Genomic DNA, 20820 nt, shown 5'->3' on the forward strand with positions numbered 1-20820 from the left:
AAACATTGTAATCAAAATAAAGAGAAAATCACCTTTTCAAAGACGCCAAAAACTCTCAGCTCCTCACAAGCCAAGGCCAGGAACAGAGGATTGTGGGATTCCCTCTTTCCAATAAGCAGCTTCATCTGTAACCATAGCAACAACATTGCAACTGTTACATCTGATTCAGTAGAACATCCATATGGGTGACCTGATACAAATTTCAACATAACTGTTTAGGTTTTCAGGCCCACCAATTTATTTTACAAAACTATAATTGAAGATTGCCAAATATGTATGTTAACAATGTATTTTTAATGAAATTTGATAGGACTGGTGACAATCACCTTTCCAAGGTGTCAACCTGAAGGCCAGAGTGTAAAATGATCCACCAATGTTGTGGTTTAGAGTGCTTTAAATGTAGCCAAGTTTTCTCAAACACAGGATCTCCATTTTTAAGATTTATTCCAAGAAGACATTCCTAACCAAAGCTACCACTACTCAGTTTTATCTCAGTCAAGTGAGGAAATGTGTTTTAAGTGGCTTTCTTATGGTCACAACATTGGGGCCTACAAGGGATTTGAATCTAGGGCATTTCAAATTCTTAGCCATCAACACTAACCAAAGACCACCTTTGGTTAGCACCTTTAATGTTAAGGAACATGGTACTAACCTGGTTGTTGAACGGTGACTCATCCAGAGCCTTCCTGTGTTTTGCCAGTGACTGGCGCACCATGTCAGCTTTGTCTCGCCCATCCAGGCTCCCGATGTTAATGAACGTCGCATCACGGCGTGAGAGCGAGCGATAGACGTCCTGGTCTTCTGTTACGGTGAAAACGAACCTGACGTTTGGAGGCATGTTGCGGGGCAACCATTCCATACTTCTGTGAAAGTAAAGTTTACACAAAACACATGGTAATTGTGTCACTTTATTTCAGGGGGAAATATCAATTACATTGTATCATTATGATAGTAACATTGTCTAATGTACAGTTTACAGCTAATGTGTCAAATGTGCTGAATATCAGTTTGGGAGCTCCGTATAGCAGCTTAGATTTGTTTTGATTGGGCAAACACATGGCGAAATTTCAAATTAATAGAATGACTAGAAAATCTCATTTCAATGCTGTCAGGTCCAAGAAATGTTCATTCCTTGACAAAGACTGCAATAAAATGATAATGGACTGTGACAGTCAAAAATTCATGGAAAATTGTTGGAAATTACTGTTCAATTTCCAACTTGTCCTAAATGCAATTTTATACAGAATGAACTTTCCGACGATGAACAAATGGCCAAAAGTCAATGGCATGACGACACTTGTCCGCATTAAGAATGTGACCTACTTGGCCTGGTGTGCATCGTCCATCTGGTCCAGTCCGTCCATGAAGATGACCACAGGAGTGTCTGGTACCTTCCCAGCAGCCTTCAGGATGTCCTCAAACTGGTTCATCAGGTTCTTATAGGACCCAGGAATCTCACAGGCTGTAAGGAGTGGAATAGAACAATGGCCTCAGACTTTTATCTAAAACTATGTACGTTGTAGTAGCTAGTCAGTGGCACTCAGGGTAGCAAGTTTCCTTGCTCTTTCAGTGCAGAAGCACACTGGGCATATTTTTTACAGGAAGGGGTTGTTAGACCTTCAGACACCTTCTAGAACACAAGATACGAAGTGTACAGTCATGTACATAGCCTTGGAAAGATGGATGCAGTGTATGACACAAAAATACAACAATTTCTTATTACACGATGGTAAAATTTGGCCCCCAAATTTCCAGACTTCTATGTGGGGATTTAGAACACGAATCATGTTCCATCTGACGTAATCGAACAGAACGCTGACGTGATCGAACAGAACGGGCGTTCTATTGGAGGTCACCCGCGGACATCTGCAGGTTGTTACAGTAAACACGCAGAAAACGTAGAGTTTGAAAAATTCCTAAGACAGAAAGTTTGATCTTAATATTATTACTTAATATATATAAAAGATTTGGATTTTCAGTCAAATTTAGGACCAATCTAAATATGGTATTTGTTTTTTTGGTCCACCAAACACCCTTTCTAAATCAACCAGTTAGGCACATTTTAGAAAACATTGCGACAAATCTGTGCAGCACACGTACACGGTAAGATTTGACGTTTACACACTGCCATTTTTCATTTAATATACGCGTGGCACATGCGAGGGGTTGCTTTTCTAACTACCATGATCTGATGGAAGATGTTCCAGTTACTGTCAGGTTCCCCGGAGCGCGCGCGCGGGAGCCCCGGTAACCCGATACCCTACGTTCGAATGGAAACTTTGGGGCCAAATTTGACCATCGTGTTATATCCAAAAACAATTATTTTTGGCAGGTCCAAAATGTATATGTAAAAATATACAAAATGTATATGTAAAAATATACACAAACGATGCCCAAGACTATTCTCTTTATGCCTTGTGTAGTTTGGTGACTTTTATATCATACTTTTCATTCCCAAAAGCTGCAGGGCCGGGCCCCGGTTTAGAAATGTAGTGAATGCCTTAATTGGATGAGTAAATGACAAATGATGAGAGTGACAGTCTTACCAAGGAGGAACCTCTTCTTCATCTCCTGACACAGCCTGGTCAGGGTTGCTGCCATGTCCGTGGAGCCGGGAGCCGCGCCCACGAAGTGTAACAGGACACACTCTGGAGACGAGCAGCTGTCTGATTCCACATACTGCTCCACAAGTCTGGCTACCAGCGAGGTCTTACCACTACCTGACTTTCCTACAAGCACCAAGGTACCATTCCTGGGGAGAAAAAGTTAATACTCTGATGATTGATTAATCTCAACAAAAACTTAAAGACCTCTCACAACTGAGTACAGTGTTTCTTTTTCTTAATGGCCTAGCCTCATCCTGAGGTTTCACACTAAATACTTGACCACCCCAAACCTACACCGCACTTTCTTTATAGTACATAAGATGCTATGTACCACCAGGACATCAAGACCACAGCATTTCGAGCACAAAAGATACAAAAATTGAAAATTGTGTTGCAGTACCAATGATCACGCACCAGGGGGGGCATAATCAGCCTTGTACCTTGTCTTTCAAAGACCTATATGTATCTTGTACCAAAATATCATTATCATAATCCATCCAAAGCTTCTTGAATTAAACTGACAATATCTGAAAACACACACAGATGCACAATTATACACTCAGATATGCCCAACGTAATATGTCAGAATCCATTTTTCATGTTTTCATGCCATAGAAATCATGATGTTGAAAGTTTTAACTTACTTGCACAGAGAGATCTCTGCAGCACACTGCTTCAGGAGTTTGTCCCTTCCCACAAACCTCCCTGCCTCCTCCAGACAGAAGGCCTTGTGAAGACTGGTCTCATTGTTACTGTCATCAGTAGACTCTTCTAGAGGAAACTCCCTTTGGTAACAAATAAGGTACAGTAACGATGTTTATTATGATTCTGTTGCAAGGTGTGTCACCATCTAAAATGAGAATGGAACCCCCAAAACATGAACAGACTGGGGATCCACCCCCAGTGCACAGAGTTAGGTGAATATATAGCAAATATGCCAATATTGCAAAGCAGCAGGTTTACATTACTGCTAGTGACACAGTCAAAGCTCTCCATCAAAAGTAATGTGAGTTTAACAAATTGAGCCTGTCCTTGGTGCTGACTCATTAACCATCACAGAGTAAAGTAGTTCCATAGCCTTTTGGGGGCCATGGATGCAGTGGGTTGTTTTCATTGTGTCTAGGGCACAGTATTGGAAGGTGGAACTCATTCCTCTCTTTCAACTGGCTTTTACCTCGTCCTCAACCAAAATCAGGGAGTCAGTGAAGAAAGTCACATAGATTGCTTTTTCCAAGGTCACATTGTCATGCTGGGAATGCTAGGAATCGAACCATTGTCCTCTAAATTTTGTATCAGCTACCTAAGCCACTCTGCCATACAAGGCAATACAAGAATGATGCAGAATATGTATTTTCAGACTAGTACTATGTATCTCTGAGCAGAATCTACAATGTAGTTTAACACACCTGACCACAGCGTTCCACAGGTTGTTCAGCACCCTCATTCCGAACTCTTCCAGTCCAAGACACCATCGCCTTCCCATCATCCACCACTCCTCCCCAGCTGCAGGGATACCCATCATGCACCTCCAGCCCGCTTTTTCGAATCCTGTTTTTTAACTTCGCCATCTTTTCCTCAGCGGAGGAAGACTCTGCGATGAAACTCTCTCGATGTTTTCCACCAACTTCACTCTGGAATGAATTGTCACGGAAGTAGAAGAAAGCCTTCCCCTGCGCAGCCGTCGGGTCGGACAGGGCAGCATGGTAGATTTCCAGCTCTGTCATGGAACGTCCTGGAATACATGAAAACAAGACTTAACACCAAATACTTTTTCTTTATGTTTAACAAATCAATCAAAAGCGTTGACTTTAGTTTAAAAACTTTAAAACGCCATATAAAGAAATTTGTGGCATGTAGGAACATTTAGTCAACTTGCAAATAATTTCAAAAGAGATTTTGCTCAACTTCAATACTAAAACCTTATACTTAGTCTAGCAAATTCAAGTTGTGTTTCATTGATTTTCATAACTCACCTGCTGGATATGTCTTCAGCCAATCAAACTCTGGCGTGTCTGGAGCGACGTAGTTGTCCGGTACCCAGCCGTATCGTTCTCCCAGGATCCCCAGGAAGAACTGACAGCGCGAGACCTCGCTCAGACAGATCTCAATGGACTTCTCACTACGAGACTCCTCCTCTGTTATACCCCAGCGTAGATCAACCTCATGGATATGGACAAACCTATTGGAGAAAACAACAATTGAAGATATTACAGGAAATTCCACAACTTTGAAATCTGCAAAGAAGTTTTTGCCAGAAAGTGTTAAAATGTGCATAGCAATGTTTGACATTGAACAGTTTATCTGAGGAAGCTATGCAGGGACGCATGTATTGTACTTAGTAATTATGTATTTATTACAGCTAGATCTATCAAAGTAATGATTAGATTCTGGGTCCCCAGGCATATCACATAAAAAAGTGATTTTTTTTTACAACATCATGACAATGTCAATGAAAGTAGAAAATTACAAGGGAGAATTACAAACCTGTATCATCCAATGTCAAAGAAAGTCCTTTTTTCAGGTAATTGGTTGACTAGACTTGAATATTTTACAAGTAATACTTTAATTATAAATATTGAATCACCAAGCTCTTGTAACTCAAACAGAGTCTGAATGTAGAATGGATTATGTTTTCGATAGATTGTACATTTATATTGAATAAGGAGAGGAGAGCAATATACAGTTATTCCTTCCCCAATGCATCCGAGAATTATATATTCAGGAAAAAGATATCATAACAATACCTCTCTGCAGCACGTGCCCGCAGTTCTGGGAAGACAAACCGTGTCAGCAGGTCCCTCTCCCCGTGCATGTCACGGAATGTGGAGGAGATGAACACACGAGCAGTTCTCCACTTTGGAACGGTCAGCGGTCGAGCCACAGACAAATCTGTCAAATACAGTCACATAATAATATTGTATTCATTGCCAAGTACCATACATGTAAGTGCCATAAAATAGAGGCTTGTGCAATTTGTTAGGATCATGCAGCTACGCTGAAAATGGGTGATTCTTGTAGTACATGAAAGACCACAACATTTTGTAGAAATATTTCTGTAAAGTACTCTTTGTGAGCATTTCAGCTAGAGACATTGCTGACTACCATCTCAAGATCCCTATCCATGTTTGACCACAACCTATATTGACCACAACCCAATTTTCATATGAATGTGTAAGTTTTCACTGATACGTGTAACAAAATTATACCCTTACAACCTTACATGTATATGGACAATGTATTTGTCCCTTTGTTCAGACAATTGTAGTGCTTATAGTGGCACAAATAGTGTAGGACAGCAATTGTGTCCTTCCCTCTAACATTCTTGAGTCAGCCCCTCAAACACTAGACCCCAATTTTTTATTCCTTCCAAAAGACAGGTGCATGCAGGCCCAGCCAAGATGCCTAATAGGCTTAGGTCATATTTCCAAAAGGGGCCCAGTCAGAATGTTTTAAGAAACAAAAAATTAAACTGATAATTATATACTTAGAAATATACACAGATCATTCCCATGAATCTTATTTTGACATTTTGTGTATTTTGATGTCTTTTAATAAATCATTCTTTTTGCTCCCGAAAGCTGCCCGGTTTGGAAATGTGACCTAAGCCTTAGCCAGGATTAAACAAAGATCTACAGTGTCTACAAACCTGCAGTAGTCTGCAGTTCTTGTGCAGCTGCAGTAGATCTGGAGATGGCTGCAGTAGGCACAGGTTTCAGGTTGTAAGCCTGGTCAATGTTCTCCACATGGGTCAGCTGGGCACCGCTACCTCTCTCTGCTATAAACCTGGGGTAAAGAAAGAAACACAACAGTGTTAATGTTGTGCATTTTTGATGCATTCAAATTGAAAAGATATTCTCATAACTAAATACTGATCATCTTGACCTAAGATTTTAAAGTTTTTTTTTTTTACATAATCTATAGACAGCTTTTAAACATAAAACAGATCAGTTCTGTATAGTTGTGTGAGTAAAAGCTGACTAACACCAGATTGTACACGAAAGCTTACCGGGATAGCCCTTCTCTTATCACTAAGTGTGGTGAGAATTTTTTAACATGCTAAACTTTGGTGTGGCTCTTCTCAAACACATGGCCATTGGGTAATTTCTTAATGCCTATAATCATAATTATATTCATGACCCAATATGTTCTTTCAAATGACATTGTAAAAACCATGATATGAATTCTTAGATAGTACACATTTTCCCAATCTTGGCTTGGCTAAAAAAAGTATGTCTAAACTGTACAAACTGTGTATTTTACTTCAAAGTAAAATACACAGTTTGTACAGTTTTTATTTTGCAATAATTATATTAAGAATTAATCATTATTTGAATGGCATGTTTTCATAACCATCTAAGATGATAGGAAAGACTAGTGCATCAAATTTCTATGAAATTTTAAAAATATGATGACACTGCATCTTCCTTCATAAATCTATATTTCTATAGCTAGCTCACAAACAGACCAATAAACAACCTTCTTGGCAAGGTTGACAAGGGAGGAAATAAAAAGTTACCTGAGAATCTGGTCGCTGTACCCAGCAATGTGGATATCGTTGGGATGTGTTTCCTGGTCCACAATCCCACAGGACCTCCCGCTGAGATCCACCGTTACAAACAGCAGGTTGGGGTTGACGTAACGACGGTACTTCTCCAGAAAGTTGTTAAGCTTCACATTCAGGCTGGCATTGTTGTACTTGCCATTCCACAGGACCAAGAGATTGTCCAGCTGGAAAATACATATTTTTACTTAAAATAATGATGTAACCATCTGGAAGGAGAGGATGGACCTGGTCCGGGCAAGCAGCCCGCAATGATGATGATGTAACCCTAGTTCACCATATCCGCAGGGTAACCTAATAGTATACTCATTGTTTTCAAAAGCAGGGTATTTAAGGCTATCATGCTGACGAAATGTAAGTTCAAGCTGCTATATTTTGGAAATATCACAATTTGAAACAACCATCCGTCGACTTCATATCCCTAAATACGCTGAAAAACAATCATTAAGATTACCCATAGATAAAGGATAACCAGCGTTATATCGTTATAGTGTGTTTTTCAAATCATTTATTGTGTATCACAATCTGTCAGTAAACAAAAAAGCTAAATATAGACTAAAGTGAAGTTAAACAAATTACGCAACAGTTGGTAAAGACAAATTGGTAAACCTATTCTACATGTAAAACCCATCTTACCTGGACCCTGTTCTTGAGCATATCTGTCAGGAACTCTATGGGAACGCCAGTAGAGGACCTCTGAGACATCAACTGGAATATTCAAATTTCAGGATTCAAATTAATGCTATTTTGGGTACAATAAAACATTCCTATCTAACACAGCAGGTAACTAGAAAGGCAACATCTTGCAAAAAATGCAGAATGTTTTCCCTCGCATGTGTTGAGCTACTAGCATACAAAACGAAACCATTAGGCTTGCCTTAAAGTAGTGTGTGCGAGTTTAAAAAAAAGAATTTGAGCTAAGAATGGGGGTATCTAAGTAGACTAGGCCCTGACATGATAGCCAGTCCAGGAAGCCATGCCTAGTGCACAGCCCAGCTTTTTCGGTAAACCTTTTCTGCTGGAAGGAAGAGAGAAAAAGAGCACACCAGCAATCAAAAGCAACAGAAGTTGATGATAACTGGACATCCCCTGACCTGTGTGAGCCCCTTGAGCCTCTCCACGTTCTCCAGGATGGACCCTGTCTCCAGACTGACCGCCCGATGATGACCAGCTGACACCAGGTGCATGCTGGACTCCTCACAGGCATGTTTACACATCAGGCCCAACAGCAGCCCTACCTCCGTCAGCTGGGAAGAAAAAATGATGATTTTAGAATTTTTCATTGTCTACATTATGATAAACTATTATCTTCTCAAATAAAACACTCCCTTTCTGAATATCATTGAAGAAGTTAGTAGTCTAGAATGCTTCTTCGATCAGAGACACGTAAATTTTTGATACAGTCTTGTCAGTACATCTTGGTCACTTAAGGCCATTCCATTATCAAGATGTACTGATCGGACATCAAAAATTGTGTGAAATACTGACATTTTTACCAACTAAAACATTAAGACAATCATTGTCTTTTATTTATGTGAAATTACTTGGGAATAGAGAGAAAAATAACATAAATTTGAATTTGTACAGCTCAAAATGTGTTCAAGACTGGTGGACAAGAGGTGTGTGCTTTATTCAAGACTTTGCATTTTATGTTTCAGATGTGCAAGTTTGCCTCAAAATGGGATTGTGTATTTCTATCAGGATATCTTATCTTGCATAAAAACAGCATCATATGGGGCTTGCACATGTCCTTTGATTGATTGCTGCTGGACAATATCTATCTGTTTCTATAACCGTTACAATACTTCATGTGTCTGGGACTGCATTGTTATCAGTGACACCTAGCTGCAGTTATAAGAACTGCACCTACAGTTCTAGGCTTGCCGAGGCCCCGTGCGGCAGTACAGGCCATCTCCATCTCGTCGTTCATCGCCATGGCGATGACAGTGGTCCCCTTGATCGGGGCGACGTTGTAGCAGGTCGCGATCTTTACTGCTGTGTCCAGAGCGGTACGGTAACGGTTCAAGAGAGGCAGGTCGTACTTCAGACCCCTGTAAGTGGACAAAACAGTTCAAATTGAATAAAACGTAAAATGTCTAGCCCCTTTCTAGAACTTAACTTCTAGTGCCCGTAAGACACTTTTCAGTACATTCTCCTCAAGTAAATACGATACAACGCAGTGCGTTCCATATTGCCCAAGGTACAAGCCGGACCGCGGGAAGGACCCACGGATCTGACCCGTGGGAGGGCTTGGACCAAGGATGATGCAGAATGCACCATGTTGCATTTTTAGTATGTCATACCAATTTGATAAAACAAACTTTTCAATGCAGGGGGTTTAATGCTCTCGACAGAAAATAGTAACGATATCAATTTCAATAATTCAATTTAGTATTCAGATTCATACACAAAGCATATCTAAAATCATTCTATGGAAGCCTGTGAGATACATGAAGAAGTAGAACCCCTTGGAATACAGAAAATACTGACCAGTCAAGAGCACTCAGATCCAACGATATATCATATCTTGGCAGTAATAACACTCAATATAGGTGTTTCTGACCGGTTGATAACTTTGGTTATCACATACGCCTCTGCTGTTATCAGATGTTTTTTCAGTGTTATCACACTGGCTTACTTCTGACATATAGAAAAATAGTTCTTCCTATCAAATAGCATTGTATAATTACAAAGAATACTAAAATCTACTTACATGTGTGCATTGGTGTTCTTGGCCGATTGGTCAGAGGTCAACGCAGCCTTGAAACTCATCCCCCCTCTTCCGCCCCTGCCTCTACCCCTGCCACGCCCACCACCACGCCCTCCGCCACGCCCTCTTCCACGTCCCCGCCCACTCTGTAGTGGTTCTCCAGATTCTATAAGTTGGGATGGAAAAGAAATTGCAACAGTGAGTTCAGCACCAAGGGCAATACCAAGCCATAATCTTAGCTATGTTAATACCCAAATATTCTTTCCTCATACGTGTAAATTTGTAATCTTGATGTTACAAAGACATTTTTTACAGTGTAGGGGTATACAATTATCATGGAGTCGAGCCTTGTTTGCTTTGGTCACTCCTGTAGGTCGGTACCCTGCAGGATAGCGACATTCAGGAGTGGACCGAAGCGAATAAGGCTGGACTCCAGGCTAGTATATCATTGAAGACCAATTTTTCGTGGCTCAAGCATACAAATGGAGTGTTAAAAGTTGATCACAACAGGGGATCTGGCATCCTCCCCAGGAAGATGTTAAACTCCACTCACTCACTCACACTCATTATCCAGTTTAACGTCTGTTGTTCCGCATCCCTTGGGGGTTATGACCCAGAAACTATTTTGTGCTTCTTAAAGGTCAAATTTTGAACTCCCCTACTCTTTTTCAAAAGGTGTAGTGCGTTCTGTGAAGTGCGTTGGGTGTGCCTCTGCTCAAACATGGGGCCCCTATTTAATATCCTATCCAAGGGACATCCCTAACCAAAGCTAGGCACTCACTTTCACCTCAGTTAAGTGAGGAGAGTCGTGCCTTCCGCAAGAGCAATAGATCATAAACAAATCATCAGATTCAAACCTATAGGGTATGGGCCAAACACCCTTACATTACGCCACACAACCCAACTGACATACCTGCTGCTGTGAGATCTTTCTCTAGCTGGTTCAGGACTTCGTACGCGGAGAAGAATCGGAATGGGAACTGGCGGCTGTTGATGACCGCGCCCTCGTCCGTCAGCTTGCGGAGGACCCAGCCGTGGTGTTTGGAGCTGATCCCGGCAGTCAGCATGTTCCGCAGGTTACGCAACATCGCCATGAACGGTAACTTCTTGTGATCTAAAAAAAGGAATTTGATACATTACTGTAAATGCAGAAATGTTTGCGGTGGATTAATGTTCGCGGTTTTTGTGGTGACCACTTCACCACAAACTTAAAACCACTGCGAACATTTTCATAATGGTATTGGACTGCAGTCTATTGTGTTACCGCAAAATTAAAACCACCGCAAAACGTCCTTTTTCCAGCTACTGCGAAATTAAATCCCCGCGAATTTAAATGCATTTACAGTATAAGCAACAGCAAGTAAGATTCTAAACACATGCTGACTATTTTGGTCTTACAGTGATTGCTGATTAATTAAGTTCTCTATATCAAACAAATATCAGCTTTTTCAATTGCCACTGTCTTTCCCCTAATGTACAATACCCTGGTGTCAGGTGACCTCATGACCTCTTCCAGGTCACATGACAATCGGAGGCAACAAAGAATGGCAGACTTCCTTGTCTTAAAACTTTTATCCAATTTCAGAAACATTAGTATTAAAAGTACTGTTTCAAGTCTGATACTAGTAACTATAGCTAACATTTCTTTATTTCCTCAGAGGCAACAAAAATATTGGAAAATTCAATCCAAATAAGCTTTCAATATGGCTTGGTGAGGTAGAAGTAGAGGGATGCCTTAAAAAGAGTTAAATTTCTTGTTGTTAAGTAATAGCCAATGAGACCCTACTTCACAAAATACTGACCAATCAGCTCCTCCTATAGACTCATGCATGAGGCCGGTATGAAACATTACTTGGCTGCTAATTACGGATTAACCAATGAGTAGAAGACACATCACCAAATACTGACCAATCAGCTCCCTTCAGATCTCTGCATGCTGTATGAAGTTGTTAATTAAGGAACAACCAATAAAAAGAGTACACATCACCAAACACTGACCAATCAGCTCTTCCCAGACCTCTGCCTTGTTTCCCCTGAGTGACACCTGTGTCTCCCATGTCTCCGGTGTGGGGAGTTTCATACGTTTGCCAGCTTGGTCAGGGTCCCACGTGCCTGGCAGTCGGCTCTGGTAGAAACTCTCAAGGTCCTCTGGATATCTATATCAGAGAAAAGGGGGCTAAAATTATCCATTCTGTATATTGAAGAGACAACAAGCCCAGAAAACATCATTCATCCAATTGTAGGAGACATACCAAGTGAATATAAGGGGCCTAAATGTACACCATGATTCTTCCACACATCAAAAGCTTAATGCACAATTTACCACCCAAACAGACACACGACAATACTTGTACATGTAAGTCAATGAAAGTTAGACATCCAGGTAATAATTTTAAAATAAGAAAACAAATGCAAGGTACTAGGCACTCAAGTACAATTGAGTTTGTAACGGTAACACATTTTTTTGACAACATCCCTGTCTTTTGTCAGTGACTATAGATCCTCTGTTTTTCAATTAGTCACTGGCCAAAAACAGCACGAGAAATGTCTGTCAATTTTAGAATAATATTATAACAATTGAACCTGAATCAGTAATTGTTACATGTAACTTTTGTACCATATGTGTGATATTAGTAAAGTTATTGAGGAACTAACTGAAGCTGTAGTACAACAACAAACTTTAAATTTAAGTGTCTCACTTCTTCCCAATGAGAGCCATGACATGTTCCACTGGCTGCGTAATGTGCAGTTTACGAATCAGCTGCTTGAGTGTGAATGTCAGCCTGACCAATTCCTCCTCGTTTTCACCTCCTTCACTCTCCATGGATATCTGTTGGGCAACCTTGGGCTGTTCCTTGTCTTCTTTCTTATCATCCTGGGATAAAACAGGAAAAAAGGCCCATTGTGAATTAAGCAGACTGAAGACAAAGTGGCCCAATGGAAAAATATAGCACGACCATCCATGAAAAATTACTTCAACCACAAAAACACAAAGACCTGCCAGCCTGCTGTCTGCTAAATACAGTGTTTTCGTCTTCTAGTGACTGTGATTGATTGCCATTAAAGCTGATGAGAAACACATTAGAATTACAATCTCTAATTGGCAATAAGGAAACCTTCTGGATGATACATCCTCCAAAGCAAACATTCACAAAGCGAACATACGTAACAGTTATTAGTCAGTATTACTTAATAGAGAGACCACCAAAAAGGGTCAACGAAGGTCAGTGAAACCCTATGGCTATGCAGAGGTGATCCCTTGTATGACTGTATGCACATACTAAGTAACGTAAACCTACATTCAAGCAAACACTGTACAGCGACCACTCAAGACAAAATGGACACAGTTGTGGACATTCAAGTACTAGTACACACTCAGTTAAATGTAGAGATGATGACAGAACCAAGTTTATAGCCCTCTCATTAAGAAAATGAACTATTTGAAAGCAAACCTTCTTTTTCTGAGTTTTCTTGTCCTTGTTGTACTTGGCCAGCTGATGTTGGTCGAAGTCAGGAAACTTGGCAGCCATGACCTTCCGTAAAGCCACGGGTAAAGAGCCGAAGTTCAACGACCTGTCGTGGAACGTCTGAAAAAAATAAGATACTATTAGACTGAATACTTTTACATTTATAGTAGAACGTTAGTGATTGAATGACTTATATACTTGTTTCCTTTTCAAGCAAATCATTCATTTCATACACTGTGAGGGCTCGAAATACTTTTTTCTGCATACCTGCACTGGTGAACATTGCAAATTACCTGCACTAGACAAATTTTACATGCACCACTCTGAAGTCTGAACCTAAGAATTATGAATCATACTAAAATTGTTCAGGAACAATGCATTGCTATTTTTTCTTTCATACTTTAACAATGCAACTAATAACAATCCATACACACCTACATCATAGGACATTTATGTATAAAACCCAGTACATGGACAAGTGCAGGTTAGGTGCAGGTAGACACCAGAAATACCTGCACAGCTCCAATTTTACCTGCACTAACCTGCATATGCAGGTGGTAATTCAAGCCCTTAAGTCTGAATTTTGAGATATTTTTACTGTGCTTGACTACTACTAAAAATATCTCAAAATTCATGCAGTGCCATACATTCTGCTGCAATTCCATGACATTGCAACTTAATAGCAATTTGATGAATTATCGATAAATTGCTATAAAATTGCAATTAAGGAGTGTTAAACTTAAAAAATTATACTAAAAGGGCTTTTCTGCTTTTTTTCAAGGATGACAATAATGCTTGATACATCCTAAAATTGGACAGAATTAAAGGAAATTATCTTGAGACTAAATAGACTTCTGCGTCAAACAAATAAACAAATAAACAAACACTATCAGACCTGGTATATCTCGGCCACCTCTATCCAATCAGACGGCAGCCTGACCGAGGTGCTGAAGTACTTCTTGAGGAATGGCCGACAGGCGGGAATGTTCGCGGACAGCGCCAGGAGGAAGTTTGCCGTGACTCGGATGTTCAACTCCTGACGGGTGTACAGGGCAAGCTGGAATGGAACAGATCTAGAGTTATCATGGAAGTCTAACAGTACACATGTGTTGGTAGACTTAGTATTCATTAGACATAATTCCACCCAAATGTCCCATGTTTACAGACAAAAAGAAAGCTACCTTACCTCTAACATCAAAAACCCACACATTACTGAAAAAGGTGGGATCCTTTGTCTTCCACTGTCTCAGGAAAAACAAGTCAAACCCAAAAAGTCACAGTTTAGAGTTAGCTTTTAGACTAGACTAGAAACATTCTATACTGTTCTACACTTAGTTATTTGTTTGCCTCCTTTCATGTTACCTACAATTAGCCCTCGGGCATGAATTTGCAATAAACTATGATAATTCATAATACAATGGTAAACTTTCGTTCAACACAGAGGTATACACGGATCAAATTTTCAACGACCACTATCCCTTTCTTTAGAAGTTACAAAATGTATACTGAGCTCAGTACTAGTATTGATATATATAACTGAGTTCGGTGTTGATCCTGAATAAGGCGATAGTGGTGATTGAAAATTTCCATCTATACCTTTGTCTGAGGAGTATTTTAGGCTTCTATATCAGAATCTACCAAAAAATTTATGTACCAAAATAGTGCATGAATCTTGATACTACTTTTGATCAGTAATGTTACCTTTAAGACAAACTCAGGGTCAAAGTTCAGCAGCTGCTCGGCCAGCGTGGACAGTCTCCCCCGGGTGCTGTCGTGCTCGTCACGCAGGTTTGGGGACTGGATCAGTGATCCGCTCACCGCATTGATCAGGGTTTGCTGGGAGAGACCAGAAAATTGGTTGTGCATTACTAGTTAAAGCTTTGATGAGGTAAAAGCACTTTTAAAATGCCAGACAAAAAACAAAGGAAGCTGTAAAAAAGCATCCTCCTACGCAGGGACATCCGACGGTGAAACCACTTGTCTGGATGTACCCTGCTTTCTGAACTGTCACTCTTAGTTCCTGTGGGCGTCGCCACAAACCAGCTGTCAGCCAATCAATTTTCAAAAGAGATCTCTCACATATAAGGGTATATATAAGTTCATTTATTTATAAGTAGGGCAGTCAGGAACTAAGGTTGACAGTTGAGACAGCAGTGTACATCCAAACAGACGGTTTTGCCGTTGGGTGTCCCTGCGTAGGAGGATGAAAAAAGGTGATACACTCAAAGCATTTATTTTACCTTTAGCGCAGGCAAGTTTGTGGTTGGCATCTGTTGACAGATGGATGAGTCCAGCTCAGGTGGCAGGAAGGCTGGCTGTTCTATCGTCTCCGTGGCAATGTCAAGCCTGATGTCATACTCTGGTTTCATCGCCTCTGCCTCAAGCATGACCTTCCTTTCTCCATGGGTCACCTTGACGTCTGGGTCGTGTTTGTATTTCTTTGCCGTCCTGTGCTTTTTCTTCAATGGTTTGCCTTTATCAGCAATGGCTGCTTCCTTTTTTGTTGATTTTTCAACTTTTTTGTGTTCTCTCATCTGTAGATGCCCAGATAATGGTTGCCTTTGATCAGCTTGTATCTTAATCAGCGATTCCTTTGGCTGGGGGAGAATCGTTGACTTGGTCGACAGCTGCAAAGAACCCTGGGAGAGAACCTGATGGTTGTGGACTGAGGAACTCTGGGATACCTGCAAAAGCTTCCCAGTGTGCAGCAGGGGATTGTGGGATGTCTGGAAACCATGTTTCAGACCTGAAGTCAGAAGATTGTTGACTGTCGTTCCAATCAGAGGTTTGCTTTGGACTAGCGCAGGATTTTGCAGTGATGGGGTCTTAATTAGCATGATTTTTTCCTTGCCAGATAACTCTACATTGCTCTCCATTCTGACAGGTTTGGACTTCTTTGTATGAGTTTTGCTGGAGCCAAGCAAGAGCTTATTGGTGGTGAGATCATTTTGTAGCTGTGGTGATGATTTGGGCTTGCTTTGAGCCAATGCAAAGCCAGATCCCAAAAGAGGATTTGGATACTTCGTTGATTGGCCAAGAAGTGGATTGACCTTTGTGAGGGACTCCATGTTTGTGTTTTGATTGACAGATGATGATGACATCAACCCTGTGCTCCCTGTTGTCAGCAAGGGATTGTGGGTAGGGAACACCATGGTGGTGGTTGCTCCCTTGGTAGGCGGCATGATGAAACAAGTCTGGGTTCTGAGGAAATACACATAACATGTTTGTATCAAACAATCTATCTTCTGTTACAGAATAAATGGTAGGTACTGTTTCACCTGTGATGGTTCTAGAATGTATTCAGGCAGAGACTGTAGATGTTGCTAAACCATCTATTCAGTTAAAGTGTTTATAGTAGAGTACAGTTCTGCGTGTGTGCTCAGTCCAGTGTCAGGTAGGAAAGAGATTGAATGTCCTTCTAGGGTTGCTGACTGAGCATACCATGCTTAATATTCGTGTTGATGAGCTAGTCTAAGTTCCAGAGATTGTAGATGCTATGGTAGACCAAGGAAATCCTGAATGTGTTAGGAGAGACATCAAAATGTGTGTTCTGATTATGGTATACCCATGACTGAACAGAGTCATATGAAGGTGTCAGGTGTGAAGACTAGCCGACTGCTGCCCTAAACCTATGTCAGGGATTCTAGCAGCAGTATAATCAAATACAATTACAGGATACCACTACTCAAGATTTTAACGATTTTCTTAGTAATCAGGACCATAACTGTGAGGGTCTGCATGGAAGTCCTGACAATTCTTTACGCTGAATTCAGAAAAACTGTATTATGTTATTAATAAAGCCAAAGTAGCCATGGGAGTGAGTGAGTGGCAGCCAATTACACAAAATTGCAAATAAGGCAGCTTTGCATATGAACTATGGGCAACCAAAATAGGCTGCCTACTCCTTACAGAAAAGGGGCATGCAGACCCTCACATCTACTATTATACCTGCACTAAGTGATCACCTATCTGAGTCTATATGCCCACCTGTATGGGCTGTCTTGTGGTCACTTTGTTTTCCCATTTGACCCATGCATTAAAGCCTGGTGTCTTTAATAGTAAAGATACTAAGTACTAGTAATGGCCACCTGTCTACCGTTACCATTTTTTTAAATCTCTTCGGAGTTCACTAAAACAGGTTTGACTTATACAATTTGTCAAGTTCCTCATACACGTTTGGTAGTTGGAAAAAAAATAACTTTTTATTTAACTCTTGCAATCAGAATGCAATTGACCTATTTTGGTGAAATAACCTACCTAACTAACGACATAACTTATTACACATTGTATCAGGTATATATGAAAGATATAAACCTGAAACAGACGCACAAAACATTATGAGACAACGTTTACATCTTCTTGGAGATCAGCCCCTCCTCTTTAAAGGCATACTACGGGATTTTTGAACAAAACAAAAAGTAGCTTTTCCTACTTTTTCTTTACATTGTTAGCTCAATCAACCCTATAGCATTGCATACCAATATTCATGGAGAGATGCTGCGACATCAATGCACCACATTATGATGTATAAAAATTGTGATCTTCCAAGAAACAGATGGGCACAGGCTGGTTACTGCCTCTGTGTGTTGTTGTTTCTTGCTTATCAGCCTGGCTTCCCAGTGGGGGGCCAGTTGACAGTTCCTCTGAGTACAGTAGACCAAGGACGTTATATAACGTCCTTGAGTAGACTAGCTTTCTGTACAAGGTTTCTTGCAGTTTTGAAGGGAATATGACCTCAGCTTGTTGATATCCTACAAAATAGACTAATAAGTTCATGATTATATGCTATTTTAGAATGATTAGATATAGGTGTTTCCAAAGAAGATCTCCATTGTGTTCTTTATCTGCAGTCTGCCATGCATGTGCTAACTGATTACCCCACCCCGGGGGACCTACCGGTGGCAAGCAAGACCTGGAGGGTCTAACTTGGGGGGACACAAGGTTACAGGGTGCCTAGAGCGGAATGTTTGTAGGCTAATCCTTAACGTTGCAAACGTGAAATAATGACACAAAAGTGTCAAAAAGTGACAAAAAGTAGTAGTAAATCTGATATTTCTTAATTCTAGAATATTTCAAATTTGAGCGCAAAAAACTGCGTAGTATGCCTTTAAGAAATCTGCCTAGCAACAACATGCTATGCCAGAAAATTGAGAAAACTTTTGTCACCCTTACCGACTTGCTTCTGCCACCCAAGACACCCTATTCCTTCTTCACAGACTTCTAGAAGACCCAGAATTCCGCCAAGACACGAGACAACGTAGCAGAGGAACCTTGAAAAACACGTCCGTCGACAAGATTGCAACAATTTTTGCAATCCTAACCCGGAAGTGAGATGCGTCCTGCCTGCTGCATCATGGGATATGTTTACCTTAGACTATCCCATTCGTTCCTAAAGCAGGGGGTTGTTTGTGCTTTGTCGCTATGTATATGGTACAATGTATCATGTTTGTGAACATGTTGCGAGGATATCGTGTGGGCTTTTTCGATGAAAATCGTATTTTGAGGATACAAGAATGAATCGAGATTCGTGTTAATCCCCTTGCAATTTGAATAATTTTCAATTTCAGATCGTAAGGCAGGGCCAGGTGTACCAGGTGTGATTTAAGCAATTTCTACTTTCTATTTTCTTATTTTGCATCGTACTTTCTCTCTCGAAGAATTCAATTGTCAGTATTTTACAACCAAACTTGGCCAATGAAATGTTCTGTTACTTTTAATGCGTCATCAAAACAACGAGGTTTGAACTGTTTAAAGCTCAAAGAAAATGAGAATATCGAAACGAAAGATGGAATAAAAAGAAAGGAAGAAACGCGCAACTTAAAAGACGCAGAAACAAACGGACACAAAGCCAAACCATTGCAAGAAGTTTCCGAAATGTCAACACTCAAAAGAAACAATATTGACAACGACCAAAATCGAAAAGCTTTGAAAACTGTTTTATTGATAACGTTATATCTATTAAAATTATAGATTAACTTTATTTTTGTACCAAGGTTTAGGGCAATTCTTCTGGCATTTAAACAATGGACCCCAGCCACTTGTTTGTGGGGAAAATGCTAATGCAATTCTCTAATTGACTGACACTTTTAAAATCTGGAAAGCTGAGTGAACGAGTTCTTCATCGATTTTTTTAACTATCCAATCCAATCAAGAGTCATAAGATCCTGTCAAATTAGAGATACCAAATGCAAGTAACGCTAAACGCATGCACATACTGTACTGCAAATTAGAATTATTCACGGTGGTTCGCAGGTACCGCTGTGAACATGTCCGCTTTTACAGTAAAACCCCACGCATGACAGCTTCAAGTGGAAAAACGAGTCCCGTTTTTTGGCATGATGGCAGTTTCAATCGCGGACTTATCAAAGCCACCGAGAATATCTCCACTTCTACAGTAAAATAATCTCCAAGCACTGGCTCCGGCTGTTGTTTTTTTTTAACCTTTTTTTGTCGTTTTTATCGGCCTTTCTATTTTGTATTTTATCTTGCTGTGCTTTGGCTGGCGTACTTCAAGAAAAATGACAAAATAGAAAGCCCGATAAAAACGACTAAAAAAACGTTTTAAAAAACAGCCGGAGCCTAACCTCTGCTTGGAGAGTACAGTAAAACCATGTCGTGAAATTACATTCCTCAGTTTCCTGCGAACATTTCCCATTTAACAGTATCTTTGAGCAAGGAGGTTAAAGAAAGAGTGATTCTTTAACCTCCTTGCTTTGAGCTAACAACTTAATCAACATGTCCCTAGATACCAGTCAATAGCAACCAATGACTTCCGGATTCCTGCCTTAAGACCACGCCCATTCGATGATTTATCAACAGAGGTAACATGGCGGACTCGCCGGCCGGCTTGTGAGTTGTCTGTGATTTTCTCCCCAAATAAGACGTCTTAAGACCGCTAAGGAATCCTTAGGTAAGTCTTTTTGTAAATCTTAGCTCTTTAGTATGATACTTGTACGCATTAAAGCTTTATAAGGTTTGTATAGCTTAACTAAATATCAGTAAAATGGCAGCGATTCAGGGGGGAGGGTCATGACAACCTGTTTGACAGGTTTCTTCATAGTGTTCGTCTAACCTGCGAGCACACTTGTGTAGTTAAGGTAAGTCGTAGTCCAGTTGAGTTAAGAAAGGGCCCCAAAATGGCAAGAATCGGTCGATCTTCTTGCTTAATTTACAGAAAGAGAAAGTGGCTAAACACTGACATGACAGTGACAGTTGTTTCACCCCTACATGGAGAATGGTTCAGTCCGGCATAGAGCAAATGATTTTTGGTTGGTAATATAACTCAATACTGGTTATCATTATTAACCATTGTGTTAGTATTCGTTGACTTGTTGTTTAAGCGTGTGGTGGGTGTGGGAAAATATAGAATCTGAATAGCAGTTGATGGCATATTGTCACTGTTTTTGCAGGACACAGCGATGCTTGAGATGGTTTGGTTACTAGGTTCTATGATTTAATATACTAATTGGGTCATGT

The 20820-nt window shown here is 40.4% G+C and overlaps 4 protein-coding genes across 4 annotated transcripts in view; 1 reads left to right on the forward strand and 3 right to left on the reverse strand.

Moving 5' to 3' along the window:
* LOC118411019 (telomerase protein component 1-like) overlaps positions 1-3032 on the reverse strand; it is a 16868-nt gene extending 13836 nt beyond the window's left edge. The window contains exons 1-5 of the mRNA XM_035813020.1: positions 3007-3032; positions 2547-2752; positions 1324-1462; positions 653-863; positions 33-125 (exon numbers count right to left, since the gene is read on the reverse strand). Coding sequence (XP_035668913.1) covers positions 33-125; positions 653-863; positions 1324-1462; positions 2547-2752; positions 3007-3032 — 675 coding nt within the window. The remainder of the gene's footprint in view (positions 1-32; positions 126-652; positions 864-1323; positions 1463-2546; positions 2753-3006) is intronic.
* LOC118410940 (telomerase protein component 1-like) lies at positions 2615-10016 on the reverse strand. Its single transcript, XM_035812908.1, has 11 exons — positions 9881-10016; positions 9038-9218; positions 8262-8414; positions 7804-7875; positions 7123-7334; positions 6253-6389; positions 5351-5495; positions 4580-4785; positions 4013-4338; positions 3251-3391; positions 2615-2752 (listed from the first exon to the last, which is right to left on the reverse strand). Exons 1-10 carry the CDS (start codon positions 9937-9939, stop codon positions 3365-3367), a joined length of 1518 nt encoding a protein of 505 aa, XP_035668801.1. The 5' UTR covers positions 9940-10016; the 3' UTR covers positions 2615-2752; positions 3251-3364.
* On the reverse strand, positions 9962-18619 carry LOC118411020 (telomerase protein component 1-like). The gene is made up of 9 exons (XM_035813021.1): positions 18517-18619; positions 15585-16545; positions 15046-15180; positions 14240-14401; positions 13330-13464; positions 12577-12752; positions 11876-12033; positions 10791-10991; positions 9962-10023 (listed from the first exon to the last, which is right to left on the reverse strand). The coding sequence occupies exons 2-9, from the start codon at positions 16524-16526 to the stop codon at positions 9962-9964; spliced, it is 1971 nt and encodes a 656-aa protein (XP_035668914.1). The 5' UTR covers positions 16527-16545; positions 18517-18619.
* A 1551-nt stretch (positions 18620-20170) lies between these two features.
* The window catches only part of LOC118411022 (progestin and adipoQ receptor family member 4-like), a 4293-nt gene continuing 3643 nt past the window's right edge, over positions 20171-20820 (forward strand). The window contains exon 1 of the mRNA XM_035813022.1: positions 20171-20193. Coding sequence (XP_035668915.1) covers positions 20171-20193 — 23 coding nt within the window. The remainder of the gene's footprint in view (positions 20194-20820) is intronic.

Source organism: Branchiostoma floridae, chromosome 3 (genome assembly GCF_000003815.2).
Source record: "Branchiostoma floridae strain S238N-H82 chromosome 3, Bfl_VNyyK, whole genome shotgun sequence".
Lineage (NCBI taxonomy): Eukaryota > Metazoa > Chordata > Leptocardii > Amphioxiformes > Branchiostomatidae > Branchiostoma > Branchiostoma floridae.